General features: G+C 41.4%; 1 protein-coding gene across 4 annotated transcripts; it reads left to right on the top strand.

The window, feature by feature from the left end:
- Window positions 1–376: 376 nt before the first annotated feature.
- tfap2a (transcription factor AP-2 alpha) lies at window positions 377–14,372 on the top strand. 4 transcript variants are annotated; one of them, XM_040044205.1, is made up of 7 exons: window positions 377–509; window positions 4,980–5,399; window positions 6,594–6,645; window positions 8,300–8,525; window positions 9,336–9,454; window positions 11,137–11,278; window positions 12,635–14,372. In XM_040044205.1, exons 1-7 carry the CDS (start codon window positions 477–479, stop codon window positions 12,921–12,923), a joined length of 1,281 nt encoding a protein of 426 aa, XP_039900139.1. In that variant the 5' UTR covers window positions 377–476; the 3' UTR covers window positions 12,924–14,372. The 4 variants fall into 4 exon arrangements, with proteins under 4 accessions (XP_039900139.1, XP_039900138.1, XP_039900137.1 ...); XM_040044204.1 differs by lacking the exon at window positions 377–509 and adding an exon at window positions 2,092–2,353; XM_040044203.1 differs by lacking the exon at window positions 377–509 and adding an exon at window positions 2,842–3,571.
- The last annotated feature ends 4,721 nt before the right edge of the window (window positions 14,373–19,093 follow it).

Below are 19,093 nucleotides of genomic sequence, written 5' to 3'. Positions count from 1 at the left end.
CAATAAACCAAATTATTATTTGATGAAAAATCATATAAAATCCTCTTTTTTTTGTCAAAACATGAAATGGACATTTTTATTCAAAACTTATCTTTAAAAATATATTATTACAGATGTATGTATTTGTTGGGGTGTGCTGTGTCTGCATCAATCACGTTAAATAGCCTAAATAATATCCATACTTTGAGCTCGTCACTTGTGAACGCTGTTGTTTTAAAAACTAATTAACTGTGACAGCTCAGACCTATTCGACACACAGACACAGACAAGCTGTTTCTTTTTTCTTCCCAGGTGCTCGCCACTCTCCGGTCCACACCCGGAGCAGTGCGCATGCGTCGCCAGGTGGCTCCACATATGGCCAGGTGAAGCGATTCCGGCCCAGGTAAAGGTTTACTTTTGCGAACGAAGGCTTAATGAAATAGACGCGCCGTCGGATCGGACCAAAACAAACCGCCAAAGGAAGCAGAGGATAAAGAATGTCAATTATGGGCAAAATGATGGAATGGCAGGTATGTATTGTTTACCTTAAGAAAAAGAAAACTGCTGCAAAAAGGGTGGGAAAAATACATAAAAACAGCCAAAGTATCGACTTGTTGGATAAGGCTGCATGGACGTTATGAAATCCTGTAGTAAAGAGAGGCAGCACAGTTCTGTAGAGGCTCCTGGATTTGATCACACTGGAGATATTTTGGAGTCTTTTGCGGGGAGCTATAGCCTGAAATGTGGAATTAACCATATTTTTTTTGTTGTTGTTGTTTTTATTCTGAATGTCTGAAGGTATGGATCGTTCGTTGCAAGGACATCGTGCGCGTTTCAGACACACTGTGAAATCCACATTTGTTTCATCATAAGTTAGACATGTATGGAAACAGACTTGAGGTGCTTTGTTAGAGGTGGAGCGATTAGAAAACACAGCCCGTGCTCGAACCATGTAGTTAGGCTTTAAAGTAGAAAAAACAAAAACAAAGAATAACAATGATAAACTTTTCATGTGCTTTGCAGCTGTTCCAATTTTGCATGGCGTGAGCATGTCACCGTGGACTTTCTGTACAGTCTCATTTTTAAAAAACGATCTGGGCTTGACTCAAAAGTATGGCCTCGGCTTGTGGATGCGTTGGGGATTTAAGAGAAGACCTGAGATGTTTGGTGGAAGAGAAACACTCCAGTTTCAGGCGAGCAGGCCAGGTCTCTTTTGCACGGATGCATTGCTGTCGTTGACAGCCGCTCCACGTTCATTAATAACAACTGTTTGTTACAAAAAAAAAAAAAAAAAAAAAGGTGGGGGGTGGGGTGGAGGGGTCTCCGTCCCACCAAAAATACCAAACAGGCTTTTAAAAGGGGGACAACGCCTTAAAGCGCCGTGGACCTGTCTGCTGACCCACGACCTGGTGAGGTGAAGGCTCAACCGGCGACAGGACAGAGCCAGGCTCCCCCAGCCGCTCATTCAAATGAAACAAGGCCACGTTGTTGTGTTAATTATTGACACCAACCCCACCTCCCTCCCCCTTCCTCAACTCCCTCACAAGCCCTGCCAACCTTACAGGTAGCCAGTGGACCTGTAGAGCGGCTTTGAATAACTCACCCTTTTTAACATCACACTGAAAGAATGGCCTCTCGAGGTCTCAATAGGATTAAAATAACACTTTGGGAGTTTTTTTTTTTTGGTTTGGTTTTTTTTTGCAGACAAAAAAAAATCAGGGTTGGCCCCACGGTGTGTGTGATGGGCTGTTTTTACATCAAATTTAAAGTTATCAAGAGGTGGATAAAAGGGAGTTCAGTTTAGACAAAAAAAAGTCACAGAAAAATATATTTGACAATTTGTTAAAAATATACAATTTCTGGAGGATTCTTTAGGATGTGCACTTTTCCATCCTCCCAAATATGAAATCAAAATGATTGTAGAAAGTGTCCCAGGTGCAAGCAGGTCCCCATGCATGACCGTACCCTCCCTTCCTCTCAATAAAAACACACACACACACACCTCATTGAACAGTAGAAATAATAACCGTGTGTAGCATCTTGTTGCTTTTTTAGTCTTTACCTGTAATGCTGTCCATTGGTGTTGTGTGAGCAGATGGGGGGAATCAAACGGCTGTTGATATGCTAATGAGGCCCGGTGCCAGTGTTATTACAGAGCTGATCCAGCCCTTCACTTCCACCATTAGAGGGAGACCTCAGAGCGCAAGACAGACAACCAACCCACAGCTTCAATAAAAGTAGTTTTTCTGAGCGGGGAGCACAATTCACTGAGTGAAAACAAGACTAAGGCGATACCTATACTCAATATCCACCTCAACAACCCATGAAAATGCTCTGGAAATTAACTGATAACATTAAATATGAAGACTGCGAGGTAAGAGGCTCGTTTTTAATTTACTGAATTTGTTGTTGTTATATTATTATTATTTTTTAAACATTCAGTAATTATTTTATGGCTGCTTTTTAAAATTGTTTTGATCCAGCTGTGAGATTCTTTTGACAGCTGTTTAATTTTGACATATTTAACTGCAAGATGAATAGACTGCATCTTATGGCTTTTGTTAAGTAATGTAATAATAATAATAATAATAATAATAATAATAATAATAATAATAATAGAAAGCTGTTTTTAATATCGTCTGGCTGCATAAAAATCACAGCATTTTCCAATTTAAAACTTACATTAAAAATAAAATAAATATGACTAAAAAATTATATTGCACGTGAAAACATTAAAGCATTAATATACACTTACCATGCATTAAATTAAAAATAGTATTTTAAAGCAGTGTGAGTGCTGGCACTGCCTGGTTCATTTTGCGCTTCAGTTACAAGCTCTTGGACTCTTCAGGTTTTTCTATCACTGCAGAAGCCGTTAAATTCTGCGTGTGCGTGTATGTGTGAAGTGCATACACTGAGTGATTGTTGTTGTTGTGGACACAGACGAAGTTTGGCAGTAATACCGGTGGCTTGTTTAAGGAGTGGAGAAGCCAGTCGGACGTGTTTTCGCCCGCGTCCTGTGAGGATAGAGAAGGACGGGAGCAAGAAAGCACAAAAACAGAAAGAAAGAAAGTGGCACCTCCGCGGTCGTGTTAAATGGATTCTTTTAATTTACAGACAAACGGTTCGTTTCCTCCGCTGGTATCGAGGCAAAAACAAGAAATACATAAACAGATAAATAACATTTGCAGTCGCGGTCCAGCCGAGGCCCCAGTAAGTGCTGTTTCGTAATTTTAAAGTGCATGATTAGGCAGGAAGGGGAGTGGAGCTATTTCAAGCCGCGCGCAAAAGTTACAGAGCGCAGGATCCAGCGGCCCTGTCTCACACTGTGGGAATTTTATTTTGCTCCATCTTTCCGGGTCAACGTTAAAGTTAAAGTCGGCGTGACTCTGGGTTTTTTGGAGTCGAGGACGGATCGGTGGATTAATTCGACGGAGACGGGAGAGGCAGAGAGAGAGAGAGAGAGTGAGAGAGAACCATGGAGGACAGCTCGCTGTCGGAGTCTGAGGTGGAAAACAAAGGGACAAGCGGTAGAAATGAGCCGGCTGGAATGCCCATAGCGTCGTCTGCTGGATTTTCACCCAGTTCAGAGGTGCACATTGTTTCCTTCCCTGGCTTCTTCATTCCTGTCTGTGGTCCACCTCCCTTCCCATTCCTGTCTTTCTTTCACTTTTGCGCTTTGGCCTGGGACTCTTTTAAAATGCCCCCCTCCTCCTCCTCCCTCTCTCTCTGATTCGTCAGACGAGGTGAATGTCCCTCTTTTTGTGTGTGCCTCTCTCCGCACACTCTCTCACTCCCTCTTTCTCTCTCACTCCCCCTCTCTCTCTCCCCATCTCTGATTAGATATACTGATTCCTCCTTTCAATGGACGTCATTTAAGCGCAGACTCCTGCCTTGAGTTGCGTCCTCCGCTTCACGCCAGATTTCCGTCTATTCTTTCCTTGTTATTAAGTATTCCTGTGGTATTAATTGTAATGAATGCGTTCTGGTAGGAGTCCGAGAGGGAGACGAAGAAGCGGCTCTTTTTTGGGGCTAATATGAGCTCGAGCGAAGGGACGGTAGCACTGTGATAGAAGCCCGGAGAACAGGGGGGAAAAGAGGGTTTACCAAGAGAAACTTTTCAACCTCGATCGGCCAGCACCGCCGAATATCTGCATTGTTAGAAGCAAATGAAGGGCAGCTGGGATCTAACCGTTTATTTCTGATGGATTATCGTCCTGCTACCGAGGCACATATCTGATCGCCGGGGCCATCGTGATCTTTGCAGGAGAGAAGAGTTTTTTCGGGGGCCTTGTTCTTTTTTTTTCTTTTTTCTTTTTTGGGTTTTGCTGGTTAATTCCTTTTGCTCTTTCCCCCCGCCCCCCAAAGACTCCGTGTTTTTGTGAACTGATTACTATAATAATCATTTTTTATTATTATTGAGTCCCACCAAAAATCCTTACAGATGTTAGTGCACAGTTTTTCCCCGATGGTAAGTTGCTGGAGTCTCCCACTATCAGATACTTTCTTTCTTTGCTTGTTTGCCTACGAGATTTTCTTCTTTTCTTTTTTTTATACTTTAAGTTTTTTTTTCCAAAGCGTGCATGCTTGAAAAATCAGCTGAGCGTCCTGCAAATAACAATTTAAAAAAATGTCAGGACTTTCCTATTTAATGCCGTTTCATTTTCTGGATTTTTTAAAAATTATTATTTATTTTGCTCATGTGCTGTCAGGTTATTTTCAATTCCCAAAACTTTGCGGATGTGTTGTGGGTGTTGTTGTTTTTTTGTTGTTTAAAAAAATCCCTTTCCCTCAATTAACTGGAATAATTCAACACAGATTCCACACTTGAGCTAATCGTGTCATCCACTCAGGGGCATATTTGATAATGCCCGCAGAGCATTCACATGTAAAAATATAGACGGACGTTTCGCTAATTTATGACCGCGTCCTTTCTTTTTATTTTTATTTTGAACGTATTCAGGCTAAAACGCACTTTTCCTTCTTTCCTTACCTGCCAGGATCGTCACGACGGCACCAGCAATGGGACAGCCAGGCTACCTCAGCTGGGCAGCGTGGGCCAGAGTCCCTACACGAGCGCCCCTCCGCTCTCCCACACACCGAACTCGGACTTCCAGCCTCCGTACTTTCCCCCACCCTACCAGCCCATCTACCCGCAGTCTCAGGACCCTTACTCGCACGTCAACGACCCATACTCTCTCAACTCCCTGCACGCCCAACCGCAGCCACAGCACCCGGGCTGGCCGGGCCAGAGGCAGGGTCAGGAGAGCGGCCTGCTGCATCAGCACCGCAGCCTGCCCCACCAGTTGTGCCGGGAGTATCGCAGGGAAGTGCTCCTGCCATCCGGCCACGGCATCGATACGGGACTGTCGGACTCTATCCCTATCCATGGAATACACCAATCTTTAGAAGACGTGCAGGTGAGGCAGCGTTTACCTGGCTTTCTCTTTCTGTGGAATTACTCCATTTAAGAAATGAAAATAGAAAGAAAAAAATGAAAGAAAGAAAAGGAATAATGCTGTCATTAAGAGTTCGAGCACCACGGGTGCCAACCCGCTATTATCCGTAAGAGTGAGGGTGTGTGTGTGTTTTTTATTTAAATAAATAATGAAATTTGTTCTGTCACCCGCCTTTAAGAAATCAGGTACTAGTCATAGCAGTGCTGTAACAGTATCATGTTTATCGTATTAATATTCGCTGATACAAACACGACTGACACGCAGTAAATTAGGTTCGGGGAGCTCATTGTAGCTCTTAAAATATACAAAACAAATAAATGCGTGGATTTTTTTTCAGTATCGTCAAGCTGATTTAAGACAAAGCAGCACTGATTTGCAATTTATTTCTGTCATGAAATATATTTTAAAAACATTTATAATGCTGTTCGTCGACACATGGCTTTTGTTCGACATCTGAAAGTAAAAAAGGCATGAAATACATGAAAATAATTGATATCTCTATTTTCACGAGTCATTTTCTTTCGTGTCGTTTGATTTTTATTTAATTTCTCTGTTTAAAACAAAATAAAATAAACGAAGCCGACGCTTATTTGAGAACAATAACATGAGAGTGTACTGCATGCACATTAACAAGAGAATTTTACTTTGCTGCACGGAGCTCAGACAGACGTTTTACTGAAGGTCTGTGATGGACGAGCTTTTAAATTTGTCAATAAACTCCATTTATAATAAGAACATTACACAAAAAATCAGAAACAAACACCAATAATTCGCTAATTAGTTCATAGGCCTTTAATAGGCAGCGCCGCCGTAATTACTATCCAATCTAGATTAGAAGTTTCCTTGTGAGTACAGCCAATCTGAGGGCGAAATTAGGTCAGGATTATGGGGCGACACAGCTTCGTTATTTAAGTCTGCGTTTGTCATCTAATCAGTGTAACCGGTCGAAAACACCATGGACAATAATAACAGGTATGGGGCCTCGGGAGCCTCCATGTTGGGTGATTCTGGCTGCTAATTGTGTCAGGCTTTGTTCCTGCACCGCATCCTGAGGTGCGTTTACGTACGCAGGACCGAGGCTGACATTATTAGGTTTTTCCTTCTCTTTCCTGCCTTTGTGCTTAAACGTATACTTTTTTTGCATTTGTGTCATAGCCTGTTGAGGATCAAGGAATTCACATCCCCGACCAGACTGTAATTAAAAAAGGTAAGCAATTTCCTCCGAGATACAGTACCATGCATGTTTCTTTAAGCTGCACACCACTAAGCAACACACACACACACTCGCATACACGCACAAACGCCATTCACTATTCTGCTCGAGAGAGCTCGATGCAATGCGGTAATGCCTGACTGATCCTAATACGCAGTAGCCTATTTTTCATTACATGGTTTCCAAGTGCGTCAAACTGGCTGCACCTTTTTTTTTTCCTCGCTGATGGAATTTACTGTCAGCGTTTCAGCGCAGCGGGGAGATGAGTAGAGCTGGTGGGCTTTGTAGGCCCGCGTGCTATTGATGGTCAAAGATACAGGCCTCATAGACGATCCTGGCACTTCAGGAAGCCAATAGCTGCAATCACGTAGCGTGGTCAAATCTAAAATGGGAGTTGGTACCGCTGGATGGAGCACAGGCCTGCTGTGTGTAGGATGATAGTCTGTCATTCAGTGAGGGGAATCAAAACTAGGCTTGGGAAAAAAATAAAATCACTTGGCTGGATGTTTAATATGGTGAAATGCAATTGTTTAAATATATATTTAGGCTACTTTGGTGAAGGTTGTTGGATTGTGCTGCTGCTGCTTCAGTCCGTCGTGTTTATTTGCTGTTAAAATTCAGTGAATTGTATTACTTGACACAACACGAGGAAGTCCCATTCTTTTCGTGGCCATGTTTAAAAACGTTTTGTCAGGTCAAATTAGAACTCGCTGGATAAGATATGGAGTGATTTTGCTTCCCCATTTCTTCCCTTCCTTTTTTCGTTTTTTACTTCTTTCTTTCTTTCTTTCTTTTTAAAAAAAATCTTTTTAAACATTCTTTCTTTTTTAGTCTGTCTATCTGCACATCAACATGATAATTGGCTTCTTATATTAGTAATCTCAAGAGTTCGTTTAACTCCTATTGTCTCTATTAGGCTCCCTTGAGCCATTAATGTCACAAGTGATCTATCCAAAGGCGCACAGTCCCCTTTGTCTCCGGTTACTGCACACCAAAACGGTGTAAAGCCCAGCACTGCTGAGCCCCCCCCCCCTCCACATACACATACACACACACACCCCTAACCCACTATCCCCCCCACCCAGTGTGAAATCACACACGGGGTACGGTGTTTTGCTGGATACCCAGGATATGTCAAAATAGGTAGACTTTACAGAATCTCTCGGTTGGTATGGTTGCTTTGTGCGGAGATGCTGTTTAGGGCGCACACATCCTTTTATTTCTCATTGTCTGCTGCATAGTTGTCTACATAATGTCATTGAGTGGTGTTTTTTTATGTGATAATAATAATAAAAATAATAAAAAAACAAAAGAGCACAGACGAGCGGAAGTATTCTGGCTTTCAGGCAGGTATAATATTTGAACGGAAATCAGGTCTCATAGTGCTGATTTTACTGATTCTGCAATATATTATTATTATTATTATTATTATTATTATTATCAGTTGCCAGTCTTACCGAACATGTACACATGTTGTGCTAAACTCCAATTCCGAGGCCTAACCTCCACCCCCCTTCTCATTTAGTTAAGGCTCTGCATTGCATGAAATTCACTGAGCACGGTCTCTCTCTCTCTCTCTCTCACCCCGCAATCCCTCCCTCCTTCCTTCTCTCCATCCCGCCATCCCTCTCTTCCTCCCTGGCTATAGGTCCAGTGTCTTTATCCAAGAACAACAACGTCTCCGCAATCCCAGTAAATAAGGACGGTCTTTTCGGAGGGGTGGTTAACCCCAACGAGGTGTTCTGCTCAGTTCCGGGTCGCCTGTCCCTTCTCAGCTCCACATCAAAGTACAAGGTCACGGTGGCAGAGGTGCAGAGACGCCTCTCGCCGCCCGAGTGCCTCAACGCCTCTCTGCTGGGCGGGGTGCTGAGGAGGTGAGTTTGACTGGGAGGCTGAAAAAAAAAATCTCCTCTCTCTACTCCCTCTTTACCTGTGGGTTTGTGCGCGTGCGTATGAAACTCGCTCTACTCCAATCATTTCTTTCAGCGAGCGTGCATCTCTCCCTTTCGCTCTTGCTTTCCCATTCTCTCTCTCTCTCTCTCTCCTCTGTACCAAGAATAATTAAAATCGACCAACCATGACACCTAGCTCCTGCATTTAAAGCAGGGGGGTCTGTTAAATTCCATATCAACTTCCCAAGCGTACTGGGTATCTCTCTCTCTTTCTCTCTCTCTTTCTCTCTCTCCCAAATTAATGTAGGCCTAGTCTGTTTCAAGCTCCGCTCTATAGGCCCACTGAAGGCATTACACATGAAAACATTGGTCTCCAGTGAACTGTCTACAGAAGTGCTGCAGACACACAGCCAGTAATAGCGCTGCCTATTAAGTAGGACTTTATTTATTCAGTTTGTACAGTATTTGCTGGTAGAAAAAAAGGCGGAGGGGGCTCCTTTAGTATTATTTATTGTTTGTAGCTATCAGATATGTGGAGGAGGGTGAAGTTCACGTCCGACTTTAAATCACATCCACTGTTAAATTAGCCAAAACATATATACAGTTAATCATTAATAGTTATGCATTAATCATTACCTTATATATGTATATATATATATATATATATATATATATATATATATATATATATATTCAAAGAAAATATTCTTGCTCATATATTAGCCTCCCTTATACAAATTCCTCCACATGAGCAACACTACAATGAGTTTCTGCTTTGTGTTACTGTCACAGGGCCAAGTCTAAGAACGGAGGAAGAAGCTTAAGGGAGAAGCTGGATAAAATCGGTTTGAATCTACCTGCGGGCAGACGCAAGGCAGCCAACGTAACCTTGTTGACGTCACTAGTCGAAGGTAAGTCGGATACCGTAAATCACGTTCCCACTCTTGTTGCTCCCGCGATACCAGGTGCTTGCAAACTAGGTTTTTTCTCTCCTCTCTCTCTTTCTTTCTTTCTCTGTGTTGGAAATCAGCATATGCGCTCATCCGTGTAATGTGGACCGACTTTGCCTCGCAAGTAATAAAGCATGAAGGATGTGTGTGTGTATGTCTGCGAGTGTGTGTGAGAAGAGAAACACACACGCACACACACACACATATATGTATATATAGTGAGAATGGTGCTGGTAATTCTAGTGGCTTTGCAGCGTTGGCCTTCGCTTTCAGGAGCACACTTGCAGGTCCACGGCTGGCCTAGTTTATACACTGGATTAATTTGTGTTGAAGTCCAGTTAATTATTGAGTGCTGCTTGTTTATTGGGCACCGCTGAGCTGTTTCACCTCATGGATGAGAAGTCGATTGATTTATTAACCCTGCATTGTTTCAAACGTTAATATAGTCTGGATATAACAGTACAGAGCTGATTTTTAATGGTGACTTAATTCTTTCGTTAATAGCTTGCCATGCTTTGGCTTTCGGTGGAATTTTTATTGCATGCAAATGGCGTGGCGCTGACCTATTGGGAGCTATATGTTTTGGGCCTATTACAAAATAAATTAGTCAATTATTGTGCGCAGAAAAGATGCCTTTTGCGCGACTGGATAAATCCATTCTGCTAGCAGAGTTGAACCTTATTATTCAGTGCAGTGGTATTTGGTGTGCTGCTGGTTTCCAAAGGTGAAAGCCTGCGATGCTTCATTGGTCCCCGTTAATCATTATTGCAGAGGAGCACCGAATGCAATATTCATTGTGTTTCGTAGAAATTTGGTGCTGTATTGTAATGAGCCTGGAGAAATGTTTGATTGTGGGTAATAAGAGGGTGGTGGCACGTGGGGGGTTGGGGTGGTGGATGACAGAGAAGGGTGGGGTGGGGGGGACTGAGACAGCCGGTTATTTATTGAAGGGACAGTGGGTTTTCTGTGCTGTCATTGTTTACGATCCGCTCCATTTTATGGAAAATAGCTTACCGGACTTGAGCTTTGATGCTAATTGGCGCATGCGTTCTTCCGGAGCAGAGGCTTATGGGCAGGAAGCCCCGCAGTAAAAACTCAACTGCTTCAGGAAATTAAAACCAAAGACTTGGAAAGAAAAAAAATCCACCAACAAGAGAGGCGAGCTTGGGACGGAATTAAAGCAGAAAGTCTCATAAGTGAAGTTTGAAAAGGCAAAGTGAGATTTAGGTGTAGCCTTTTAAAATTGCTGTGATGTGCTGGACTTTCAATAATGCGCAGGCATTGGTAATCAATGACATGGTGTTGAGCATGACGCTCCGTCTATACTTCACTTCCACTTAAAGGTTCTCCTCCATCTCTTAAGTGTTCCCACGGTGTGACGGAAAGACGGGGTGCACTGACAGCTCGCAGGGCCAGCTTCATTATCATTATGAATATTATTATTATTATTATTATTATTATTATGTCGTCATCAGCAGCATCATCATCACTGACGCTGTTGGGAACGCACAGGTGCCTTAACCCTGCCGTCTGAACGCACAGACCGGACGCTGTGTTCGGGCAGGGAGTGTGAACTTGTCTATGCTTGATGTAACCATGCTTTATGGGCAAACACATTCAACCTCATTTCTTTTCGTTCTCAGGCGAAGCGGTGCATCTTGCCAGGGATTTCGGTTATGTATGCGAGACCGAGTTTCCAGCCAAGGCAGTAGCTGAATATGTAAACCGTCAGCATTCCGACCCAAACGAACAAGTCCAAAGAAAAAACATGCTGTTGGCCACGAAGTAAGTGCTATTATCACATTTCACCATGTCACACCAAATGCATGCCGCTCTGTGCCAGCACAGAATTTGATCGAAGTGCTGCTTTTTTACGCAGTTTTCACAGGCTGAATATTTTTATTTTGCATTATTTTATTTTCTATTTTTTAATTAGAGTACGCTACGTCAAACACGTGACCATGATAAATAAAAAAAATAAATAAATAAACAACGCGTTTGCCTCATACATATCGGGCTAGTGTTACCGAGTAACAATTAATTAATAATTAATTAATTAATAAACTTCTCACGCTTCTCACCTGTTTTAATTATAGACTTAATTCACTTCCTTGTTTTCCTTTATTATTATTATTTAAGCAGGTGCCTCTATATGATATCATAAATTGTAATTACAAGGCTTGCTAAATATACCGCTGTTCAATATGGGCCTTTCGCCTCATCCACTCGCGCAGCAGCATTTTGTTTACTGTGAGATTTCAGTGACACTGACACATAGCTGGTTTTCATCCTGCACACTGTTGGTGTTTATGCATTAACTAAAACATGGGAAGTCCTTACAGGGCAAAGAAAAGCAGAGGCAGCATTTAATATTGATGATAGGCTGCTATAATCAAACAGCTGTTAGCCATAACTGCTTATTATAGGCTTTTTTTTTAATGTTAATATACAAGTGGCATGATATGGTGTGTGTATCTGTGTTAATCCACCCTTAATGCTGGTGCCCCCCTAAAAGGAATATATGTATTTAATACTTTAATGTCATATATTGCTAAATCGTTGGTTTTAAATGATGAAAATAAAAGGATGAAAGCAGGAATTTCTTTTTTTTTTTCATTTCTTCTTTCTTTGTCTTTCCTGTTTGATAATCAGCGACTAAAGTTCAGAGTTGACGCTGCAAAAAAAGAAAAAAGAAAAAAGAAGAAGTTCATTATATTAGCAGATCTTTCCTTGTGTAGTTGGCTCGTGTATTATGATTTTTAAAAATGATTATTTATATTTTAAAGTAAAATATTGCAGCTAAGAGATTAACTGTCACCTGTTTGTAGCTCCAGGACATTTTCTTTCCCCAAATGTTATTTTTGGAAACGAAGCGAAGGAAACACGGGCTCACACAACAAATTTTTCCACGCAGATATGAGAATGTGATGAAATAAGTTTCTCTTTTAAGCTCCAGCCGGATACTTTTGACTCGCTTTAAGCAAGTTTAGGATTTACAACCCAGCACTCCCGCGGGGGCATTTCGTTTTGCAGTGTGTCCATTTGAATTTAGCCTCTTTTTCTTGTATTATTGGAACATTAAATTTGCATGCAGGGATTTTCTGTCTCGGTCATTAACACCTCCTGTCTCTCTGATTTTAGGCAAGTCTGCAAAGAGTTCACAGACCTGCTGTCCCAGGACCGCTCGCCGTTGGGAAACTCGCGGCCACAGCCCATTCTTGAACCGGGAATTCAAAGCTGTTTGACCCACTTCAGTCTAATTTCGCACGGTTTCGGAACCCCTGCACTGTGCGCGGCCATCACGGCCCTGCAGAACTATTTGACCGAGGCTATCAAAGCCATGGACAAAATGTACCTCAACAACAACCCCAACAGTCACTCAGATAACGGCACTAAAGGCGGAGACAAAGACGAGAAGCATAGAAAGTGATCTTTTTTCTCTCTCTCTCTCCATCCCATCTTCACCGAGGGCCAAACCGGCCCCCCCACGCAGGGGCCCTTCTTCTGCACCGACCCCACACCCTTCCGCCCCGGCGCCCCTCTGCCCCCAACCATCCAATATAAATATTATAAATACCTTATAAATATTATTGATAAAGTTAAACGTGCCACTTCCTGATCTTGCGCGGTTTTACATGTTTTTTGTTTTTGTTTTGTTTTGTTTTTACATCCCACTTTGGATTCAGGAGCAGGGGGAGGGGAAAAAAAAGAAAAGTCGCAAGAATCTTCTTCCATCACCTGAACCATATGAAATGTTATTTAAAAAATAAAAAAAGAAAGAAAAGAGGAGAAAAAAGCTGCAGAGGAACAGCTCCAGGGCGAGGAAAAGCTGTATTGCCTCACCCAGAGGACTTTTTATGTACTCCCCTTATTTTTTATGAGCTGCAACGGATGGACTGAAATCCAGCGACCCCTCTATATCTCAATTTTACGATTGTGACAAAGAAAAAAAGAAGAAGAAGCTAAAAGAGGACGAATTCTTATCAGTATTGTGAATAGTAAACTTGAAAAACAACGAGAAATCCCACAGATCTCCATGCCATGACTTCAGTTGTAGACTCTGTCTCTCTCTCTCTCATTCTCTCTCTCTCTCTCTGTCCAAGCGACCAACTTGAACTTTTTTGAATTTCAACACGATTCACGGTTATATAAGGGAATCAGTGTTCATGTATGTATATATTTATTTATGTGTAATTTAATGGGAATTGTAAATATGGTGCGTCTGTTGAAACTTCTTTTTTTTTATTTATCTGGTGCCTCCTGTTTTAGTGGGTTTGAATATTCGGTTAGTTCTTCATGTGATTTTATGGTTCTTAGAAAAACAGAAGTTTGGGGTAATTTTTCATTTCTCTGGGATATTTCAACTCAGCCCTCTTGTAGCATGTTGAGGCGACATTGAAGCAAGTGAACAAATTTAATAGAAATAAACTTCCAATTTTCTCTCTATATATCATCCTTATTCAGTTTTTTTCTTTAAATTTTATTTCAGACAGAGCATAAGTGAGCCCCCCCCCCCCCCCCCCCACCACCCCCGAGGAGAAATGTTCTTGTGTGTGTGTGTGCGTGTGTGTTTCTATTTTTCGTTTTTATACGAGCTTTTATGTGTTGTGCCAATCAGAAATACGTTCCCACCTCTTGTTCTCTCCTTGAAGCAGCATAAAAGCAATAAATGGAATATTGTCTTTTTTTCAATGTTCGAAGACATTCAAAAACATTTTTTTTGGGGACCACCTGATATCTTGTTATGTCCGATAATGTCCGAAAATTGGAGGCGGTTTTAGCTGTATTGTATAGACCTGTGCTGGCAATAGTTCCTATGCCTGTCAATGTATTATAGTCCTTTGTTGCCCAGAAAAAAATAAATATTTGATACGCTTCATCTCGATTTTATTAATATCTTTTAATTTTTTATTCACTGCTTGATATACCCGGGTGTTTTTTTTCTTCTTCACGATTTTTTTGTCTTGGTATTTTCCCCCCTATTCTGAACGGCTACAGTAATTGAGTTTAAGTCTCCCTTGACGATTGCTCCTTGCAATAAGCAGCTGAACTCACTGTTTCCCTCAAGTATAATAAAAAAAATTCTTACTTTAAACTCCCTAGTTCAGAGCACAGGATCTTATGCAGGCCAAATGGCTCACAACAATGGATATATTCGCGTTTGAAGTGTGCAGCGCCACCCCTCCAGCTAAAACCCTCTGAGATGTATATAGGCCTGGTGTGCAATGTTTTGTTGTTATAGGCTATATTTGGCTCTTCTTCGTTGATTCTGTGCCGGATCTTTATTCAAAGACACGCATCAAATATTTGTTATGTTGTTTCGCCTCTCAGTGTAATCAATGAACAATCAGAGAGCTCAGTGTGGTGGATTTGTATTTATTTTTTTTCACATGTGTCTATTCCGTGGCATAACCGTAACACTTTTTTCACTTTTTAACAACGAGTCTCCAGCTCTAAACTACAATTTCGCCTGATTTTGTGACTGTGGTTCTGAAAATGTGGCCATTTTTAAATTTGTATTTATTTATTTATGTATTTATTTTCGTACTTTGTGATGGCAAATCTGGCGCTAGGCTTTTTTCCCCCCTTTTCTTTCTTTTTTTTTTTTTGTGTTGTTGTTGCATGAGCTGCGCAGAGCGGCCCATTGCATAACATTTAAGCTGCGTTTGATTGTGTGCTGATAGCCTGGCACCTATAGTTCCGAATCAATCTCGTCTGCGGCGTGAATCAGTCTGGTGATATATGCATTCTCGTATTGTTTCTTGCTTTTCCCCATTTCACTGTCTGGTAACCATGCAGTTTAAAATATTGTAACACTGGGAGATATGGCACCCCACACCCCACCGTTCTCCCGCCCACCCCACCCTTCCCCTCCTTCCCCTCTTTCTCTTCTCCCCGGTCTCCTCGGCAGTCGTATTTATTATCTGCATGATTTTCGGGCCTCAGTTTAATTCTGAGGCAGTTGTTTTGCAGGAGGGTGAATGAAGCCTAACTGTACATGTCCTTGGCATAATTGCGATGCACAGTGCTGGAGCAGGTGAAGCGAGGCATTGTCTGTCAGGCCCTGTTTTTGTTGGCTCAGTCCTCAGATTGTGTGTGGGATCCTGTCCTCAGGCACAATAGCTCACTCATAAAGGAGAGAGACTACCCGGCTGCTCCTGCTATGGTGGATGTGAGGTGGTGGTGGTGAGGAGGGGGACTAGCATAAATAGTCACTTTAAGGGGAAAACAATCGTATTAAAACGGCATTCATTGGCATTAGCGGAAAGGAAGCCCCTCGCGTGTGTCATTAATGCTAATGTTATTTAATAAATTTATCGGGGCCGGGCTGAATGAAAACAGGTTTTTTGACGGTGAGACAAACGCATTAGAAATAGTCATATCGGTGACAATGGTGGAAATTTGTGCTCGTTATTAGCAGGAGATGAGGAGGATCGAAAGGCCCGTAATTAGAGCGTGTTTTAAATAGAATCGGGGTGTTAAAGAAACTCGGAATCCCATTGTTTGCCTTTGTTTACACCGATACCGGGCCTGCAATTTACATGGATACCTTAAAAATACAAAATTGGAATTTTACCCTAATTTGATCTTAAACAGGTAGAACTAGTTTCTCAAATGCCTCACAGCAAAAGTCATTTACAACACACACACACAAAATAAAGGGGGGGGGGGGATTTGAAGAGCCAGTCAGCAGCTGAATTTGGATAATTCAATCCCTAACTGCTGGTTGTCTCAACTAAACCAATTACAGCTGATTCCCGTATAGTAATTAATAAGTGTGAGGCCTGTTGTTATCAAATATATTCTGGGAGAATATGTGAAACAAAATATATTCCAGGGGTTACACTGATAAATTTGTGTGATAGAGCGTGATGGCGTTCAGGGGCGAGAAACAACAACAAAAAAAATTTCATACAGTATGTGTCTATGTGGCTCAGTGCAGGGCTGGTATTTATAGTTTGCAGCAGAGATGTAATGAAGGACAAACACAGACAGAGCCAGTCAAACCGCCTCTGTGTGTGTGCGCGCGCACTTTAGCCACTCAAATCTAAGTTTAAAGGCAAAGCAGCAAAATTTAAGCAAATGACACTTATACGGAGGTTTCATTTAGAGGAAAAATTAATGCTTGTGCGCTGATACTCCAAACATATTTATTTTTTCCACGCTAGTCGCCTTCGATTGATCGCCGTCTTTCGGTGTTATAACTTTTCATCTCCAACCAGCTGCACATCACTGCTGCGCTCATCACTCCTGTATAAATGTGTCCCATCCACTCTGCACGCTGGGAGCATTCTTTATCATTATTATTATTGTTATTATTTTGTGGTCAGAAAGTGTTTAGTTGATACTGCTGAGATCATTGCTGGATGAAGGGACCGTCTAGATGGCCTAATTACCCCGTAGCGGCATCACTACAGCAGTCTGCACTGTAACGCTTGGAGGCAATGCTTTGGAGCTTGCTTGCCTGCATGGGAAGATATAGGGCAACAGTCTATGAGGCCCAGATTTTCTCTCTGCACTGACAGAAATATTATATTGGTATGACTGGAATTTGATTCAAGTCCAGCTGTGTTCCTGTTCCTGACATTTAAACAGGGGGATCTGAGTATTGATGGAGATGGAATACATAGTTTAATGTTTTTATTAATTCATTTATTTATTATTTCGCACTACTTTATATATATATATATATATATATATATATATATATATATATATATATATATATATATATATATATATATATATATATATAAAACGGGTCCTCCTCACCCAAAATTATTTTAGTACCCACACAATGCGGGAAAGTTTTTGTTGATTGATGGAGCAGAGGTGTTTTGATAAAGGCTTTTGATGGACTAAACATGTTGATGTTTTAGAAGTAGTAAGAGAGGGCAAAGTCTCAAATAATAGCAAACACATGGTCATTTTATCCACTGGAGTCTGCTATGTAGAACGACTTGTATCTTATTTTTACTATCGGCGCATTTCAAACTGCCGACTTAATAATAAGTAGAGCGGACAAGGCGCAAAAGGTTCCCCTAAAAGACATTTGATACGGCTATTGGCGCAATTGAATTATGTGATTTTCGAAGTTTGCAGTGAAGCGCAAAATGGCTAATTGTCGTCAACTCTGACATCAGCCGTCATTTGCAGCTTATCCCCCCCACCGCCTGGCTCTGACCCCCTTTGGGCCCCCTTGCCCATTCAGCAAGCCAGGGCTCAGAAGCCAAGAAAGGTCAATGACTTCACCAAATCGCCCTTGATTACTTGAGACATTAGGTAATCGATTAGAAAACATTAAGTGACTTTGAATAAACAGAGGTACTCCTGATAGGCATTAGAGCTCAATAGATCCACCTCAATATGGCTCATTCACAAAAATGAAAATGAGAGGTGTGTGAACATAAACAGCGCCCACACTTTTTTCTGGAATATATATATATATATATATATATATATATATATATATATATATATATATATATATATATATATATATATATATATATATATGTGTGTGTCTTCTTCTATCAAAACATTGAGATGAAACCGAGCTTGTGTATCTCCAAATATATGGAAGATGAGCGGATTAAAATTGTGTTAATATTTCCCCATTCGGTTAACGCAGTTTATTTTCTAGTTTTAGTCATTCTCCTTCTCTCCCTCTGCCTCTCTCCGTGTCTCTCCCTGAATCCTCTGCAGTCAGCCGGGGGGGAGTGTCGCCCCGGGCCAAACATATGCTTCTTTCCATTGCACTAATCCAAATGCAGCGTGGAGGAATAATTGCTCGAGTGGCCGTGGCTTCGCAGGGGCTTTGTCCCTCACTGGCTCCCGTCAGCCAGGCACACGCCATTTCAATCAACTCTCTCTCGCCCTCTCTCTCTTTCCCGCTCCCTTTCTCTCTCTCTCTCTCTCTCTCTGCATCAACCTCCAGATCTTTTATCAAACCAGACCCTCACGCTTCTCAAGCACAGAGCCACATCCTTTAAAACGCCTTGTTGCCTTGCCTTCATGTTGTTGTTGCTGTCAGGTCATCATATTTGGAGCATCGTCTTCATTAATATTGACAGTGCACCCCGTTGGCAGGCTTTATTGGCAAAAACGGTCGCATGACTGCAAATGACGTTTTGGTGAATTCTGTCAGCATCTCACATGATTTTAGTCATTTATTATAATTATTATTATTTTTTACAGTTTCTAAGCAACAAGCATTATCCAGTCAACTAGAGGAAATCATCTCGGCCTTTCAACCAGAAAGTTGACAAGGCTGATTATAAGTTAATGTGATTTGTGGATGACTGAAACCAATAAAAAAAAGCTTAGCGTAGAAATAATAATAATAATAATAATAATAATAATAATAATAATTTGATATTATTTCAAAATAAATCTAAAAATACTATCCAGGGCAGCAGCAAACCATCCCAGTGTGCCAAGTTTTTCGTTCTGACTTTATTGTGGGATTAACAGCAAAATATGATTCGATAAGGACACTGAAATTAATTATTTCCTGTGCTGAAATCACAGACATGCACTTTTTTTTTTTACCCCTGTGAGTGGAGAAAGTAAATCAAAATGCACACGGACCTCTGTTAT

The sequence above is a fragment of the Simochromis diagramma genome, unplaced genomic scaffold (assembly GCF_900408965.1).
Source record: "Simochromis diagramma unplaced genomic scaffold, fSimDia1.1 OVJJ01000602.1, whole genome shotgun sequence".
Classification (NCBI taxonomy): domain Eukaryota; kingdom Metazoa; phylum Chordata; class Actinopteri; order Cichliformes; family Cichlidae; genus Simochromis; species Simochromis diagramma.
This window is presented reverse-complemented; position numbering and strand designations above follow the sequence as displayed.

Coding starts and splice junctions, on each gene's coding strand:
- tfap2a (XM_040044203.1), top strand. CDS start 3,458: ATGGAGGACAGCTCGCTGTCGGAGTCTGAGGTGGAAAACAAAGGGACA. Junction 6,646..8,299: donor CCAGACTGTAATTAAAAAAG/GTAAGCAATTTC, acceptor CCCTGGCTATAG/GTCCAGTGTCTTTATCCAAG. Junction 8,526..9,335: donor CTGGGCGGGGTGCTGAGGAG/GTGAGTTTGACT, acceptor TTACTGTCACAG/GGCCAAGTCTAAGAACGGAG.